Source organism: Cyprinodon variegatus, unplaced genomic scaffold (genome assembly GCF_000732505.1).
Source record: "Cyprinodon variegatus isolate N-32 unplaced genomic scaffold, C_variegatus-1.0 Scaffold97, whole genome shotgun sequence".
In the NCBI taxonomy this organism is placed as follows: domain Eukaryota; kingdom Metazoa; phylum Chordata; class Actinopteri; order Cyprinodontiformes; family Cyprinodontidae; genus Cyprinodon; species Cyprinodon variegatus.
In genome coordinates this window covers 1564352-1568662 of record NW_015150550.1, presented here as the reverse complement: position 1 = coordinate 1568662, position 4311 = coordinate 1564352, and the positions used below count along the sequence as shown (strand labels likewise).

The following is a 4311-nucleotide window of genomic DNA, read 5'->3' as shown; positions in this document are numbered from 1 at the left end:
GTTATAGCGATGCATTGTAGTTTGTAAAGTCTCACTTTACCTTGTTACTCACCTAGTTGGAAACCTCTAATCCTCTTCCATTACTCTAAAACCAATCAGGCATCATTTCATGATGAAAGTTCAGAAAGCCCAACATTTTTTTCATAGAATCCCTCAAACATACTGAGACCAGTTTCTTTGTATCTTCCCTCTCCACTGAATCCATCTAATTCACAACTCGCTTCCTCAGCTGCAGGCCATATGGTTGGTACAGAGATAAATCACCCTGAAGCTCAGAATATTCTAAGATATTAGGATCTTCCAAACATGTTTTGAATTAGACTCAGACTTACACAACTTTTATTGTAATTTTGTATACACCTAGTGTATACAAAACAAAATTTTGTACAGCTTTCACACAGTAAACGAGCAGCAGCTTAGCAATGAAATTATAATTTCATAGAATTTGTCTGTTACTTTCTACCCCCTTCAGGTTTTAGTAATCATATTAAAGAAGCACCACCAGCTGAGATAGCGAAAAAAAACAGGAACATCCTCCTGATTGTTGATTTATCACCCGATAGCATCTGATGAAATAAAAACCTGGTTGGCCAGATAGCTCTGGAAGATTTCATTCTGCAAAAATGGTATCAGCAGTCCTCTCTGCCTGTGTTGTTAGCCTAAGGCCAAGACTCAAAGCTACTCAGACAAAGAGAGGGAAGCACAACTGTTTCTATGCATTGGCAGGCCACCTGAGTTCAGAACAGGTGGTGTCTGATGCTCAGCTTCAAAATCCCATGTAAAAAATGGTAACGATCTATGTTGGTGGTACCAGACATGTTCTTTCTGCCGTGGCATGCCCCAACACATCTCTAAGCCACACTATATATATAACTGTCACGTTACATCTGTTTGTTGGAGTCTGTGCATGTAAAGCGTTTCCGTTTGCCTTTGTTTAAAACCTATTTTAATCTTTAGTTTTTGCTCTTGGCTTTGATATAAGCGCTTAAAAAATTTCATCATAAACAGGCCCTGTGTGTTTGATCAAATGAGACTAACATTTCTGTAGCTTCATTTAACAGGTAAACTTTACCTGTTAAATGAAAAAAAGGATGGCCACACCTACATTACAACAAGTAAGAAACCCTGAACTTGAATCTGATCTGCGCTAAACTGATTAGTGCCTGTATCCCCCTGCACCTGAAATGCTTTAGAAAACATATTTGAACACATAAGAGTAAAGAAATCATGTTTGAGGTCAAAACTTGTGATGAAAGCTGGTGCTGCATTTTGCACCATACTGAACCTTTCCTTTTCTCCTAGACTGTTTACATTCTGATCACTGCTGCATTTTATAACTGGTTTTGTTCATTTCACTGTTGCAAGCTGCACAATTACTGTTGTAAGCTGTATGCAATGCTTTATATGCACTCTACATTATGACAATAAAGTTTGTCTAAGTCTAAGAAAAATGTTTGATTTATTTCAAAAATGCTTCTAGGTATCTTGAACAGCTGTTTGAGACATACTTACAACAGAACAGAAGTATCATTTTTGGTGTAGATCTGAGTAAAATTTTCACCAAACAGATTTAATATTGAGATGAAAATTTTAAATTTTAATTATGAACAATATAACATATAATAATCTCTTCAACCTAAATTGTAAACAAATTATCTTAAAAAATTGAATTTAATATGGGAATGAAAAATTATATCTTTTAAGAGTTCTGTTCATATAAATTGGGTGGAAATTAGTCTGGACCTGCTGGTGACTTTAATGTGCTGCAATAGATGATTTCATCAAAGCACACATTTAATTTGTGGAATTAAATTGAACTGAATGACAAATACTTTATCATTTGTATTTCTGCACAAACTTGATTTTCATTAATGACACCAAGGATTGAAATATGGATAGAAAAATATTGGAACATCAGAGCTAAAACAATTTAAAGTACAAAGCTGAACTTCTCATCCATATCCCTCTCAGCATGTTCCAATTACAGCTCTCTGGAAGAAGAGGCCAGCAAGACGTTTGGTGCATTCTGAAAGCAGCAGGGGAAAAGAAGAACATCTGAGAGGAGAAAATGAAATGGGGGATTGGGGGAGGAATATGAGCAGAGTTCAGATAATGAATTGGAGAATTTTCTGTTTTCTGGGCCAGTGAGGGCAAAAGCAAGTCAGAAAGTGAGACCATTGGGGAATACAAGGTTTCATAGAAAAGAAGAAAGGAAGAGCAAAAAGGAAGTATGTTGCAGTGAGCTTATTAGGGATGACACACTGAACTTAACACACAGGTGGGGGCCTGGTTGGCAAGTTTAGGTCCTGCTCCACTAATCCTCCATACACAGCCCCCCGCCGTAAGTTTGTATCTCTACCCATATTAGGACTTTACATTGACTGGCATTCATTTATATGATTTGTTATGCCTAGCCCTGACATTTATGAAATTGAACTCACACCATACCATTTAACTGAACACCAACACAAAAAATGGGGGACCACTACATTAAGACATGACTTTGGTCTCCATAATGCCTGTTGGTCTTCAGAAGAGTAGTAATCTGGCTCTGGCTCCTAACTGTTTGTTACCAAGGATTACAACAGGGAGTTCTGGTTAGGGTCAGGTTATAAAACAATCTCCAAAGCTTTGAATGCTTTGAAAGCTCCATTTAAATCATCACCTGAAATTCCTAATTCAGTTTATATTTCAACTAAGGCTGGTTATAAAGAGAGGCAGTCCAAATGCTTGTGGTAATTCTGGAGGAGCTGCAGCTCAGGTGAGACAATCATTTGACGGGAAAACTACTACACTTTCTTTTTTCCTCTCCAGACCCTGAGATGGAAAGAGTACAGCTAAACAAAACTAATTTCTAAAACCCTATTTCCATTCTAAAAAACAAAAAAAAAAACAAAAAAAAAAACAATGTATACTTGTGGTTGTTTTTTGGTTTTAACATCAGGTCTCAGGTCAGCTTCACCACCTTTCACCTTCATCTCAGTGTGAAGCATTTTTGTAACAGAGCTGGCAGTGTCTGGTGGCCCTCTGAGCTTTCCCCTAGTGAGCAGCCCTGATGTAATCCACACACTCGTGACGTTTCTGAACATAGATGCTAAAAGCGAGAAAACTCTCTTACCTTATGGTTAAGTCCTCTTTTCCTTATTCTTCTGGCATCACTGCCTTTGGACAGGACTAGCAGAGACAGCAGCAGCACCAAAAAGCCATGCATGGTCCTGTCCTGCATCACACTTGCTCTTGAAGTTTTCTTCCTCCTATTTCTTTTCACGCATTTACTCCTTTTCTCCTCCTAATCCAAAGTTTTTATCCGTCCTCTCTGGTTGTCCCTTTTTCCAGCTGAAGTAAAGAATCTTGGGTTCTCATGTGGTGACAGAGATTACACAAGCCCTCTCCGTCTAGCAGGACCTGCCTTGGTATCCGGTGTAGAGTGCAGACTAGCAGAATTACAGAGCAGGGAAAAGAAAGGGGAAAGTACACACAGATGAAAAGAAGTAGTGTTGAAAAGAAATGAAAGGACAGAGCTCAAAAGAAGGGGAAGGGAGAAAACAGCAGCTGTCTTTACATCCACCGCTGAGAGTTGGAGCTGTCTGTTAGCAGAGAGTGCACACAGGAGGGGAGGTAAAAGCAGGAGGGGAGCGTTCCAATGGGCAGTGTCTCTGAGACCTCCCCCTTGCCCTCATGTTGCATCTTGAGGCACATCTGGTGATCTTTGTCTAAAAAAGGGTGAGAGTTGGGCAGTCTGGACATGTTGGACCTTGTTGATGTCTACAAAGTGTTTCTAAGGAGAGAGAGTTAGGGGTATGAAAAGAGGAGGTTTCAAAACATTTTGTGTTCTCTTAGAGCAAGTTTTAAAGTTTTACCATTAAACAGCATAACATGCAGCACTGACATGGCTGTGGGGGTTGTAAGCATAGAAATACTTGTATTTATAAGAAAACATGTATGCTAGTATGGTAAAAGCAGTTGTGCAACATGTTTAAAGAGGATGCAGCAGGGAGGGGGAGCTTAGTGGCAATGACCCGTGCAAAATGAAGGTATGTGCTGTGTCTGAGAGAAAGGGGCCTCTTGTCACTTTTCTTCATGTTTTCTCACTGGGTTTTACTTCTCACTTATCTACCAAGACGTGGCTACTTAAAAACTAGGACAGCCTTTCCTCTATTGCCCCAACCACCACTCCAACACCTCTTTTCTCAAGGTTTTTTTATTGCCTTTCTACGTTCCATTCTCTTTGCACTGCTCTGAAATGAGGGAAAGAATGCTAAGCCCGTACAAATCTCAGTCATTATTAGTTTTACAGGAGCGGGGCTCATG

At 39.4% G+C, this 4311-nt stretch overlaps 1 protein-coding gene across 1 annotated transcript in view; it reads right to left on the bottom strand.

The window, feature by feature from the left end:
* Positions 1–3606, bottom strand: part of wfdc1 (WAP four-disulfide core domain 1) — a 13101-nt gene extending 9495 nt beyond the window's left edge. The window contains exon 1 of the mRNA XM_015374100.1: positions 3119–3606. Coding sequence (XP_015229586.1) covers positions 3119–3226 — 108 coding nt within the window. The 5' untranslated portion in view covers positions 3227–3606. The remainder of the gene's footprint in view (positions 1–3118) is intronic.
* Positions 3607–4311: the final 705 nt, after the last annotated feature.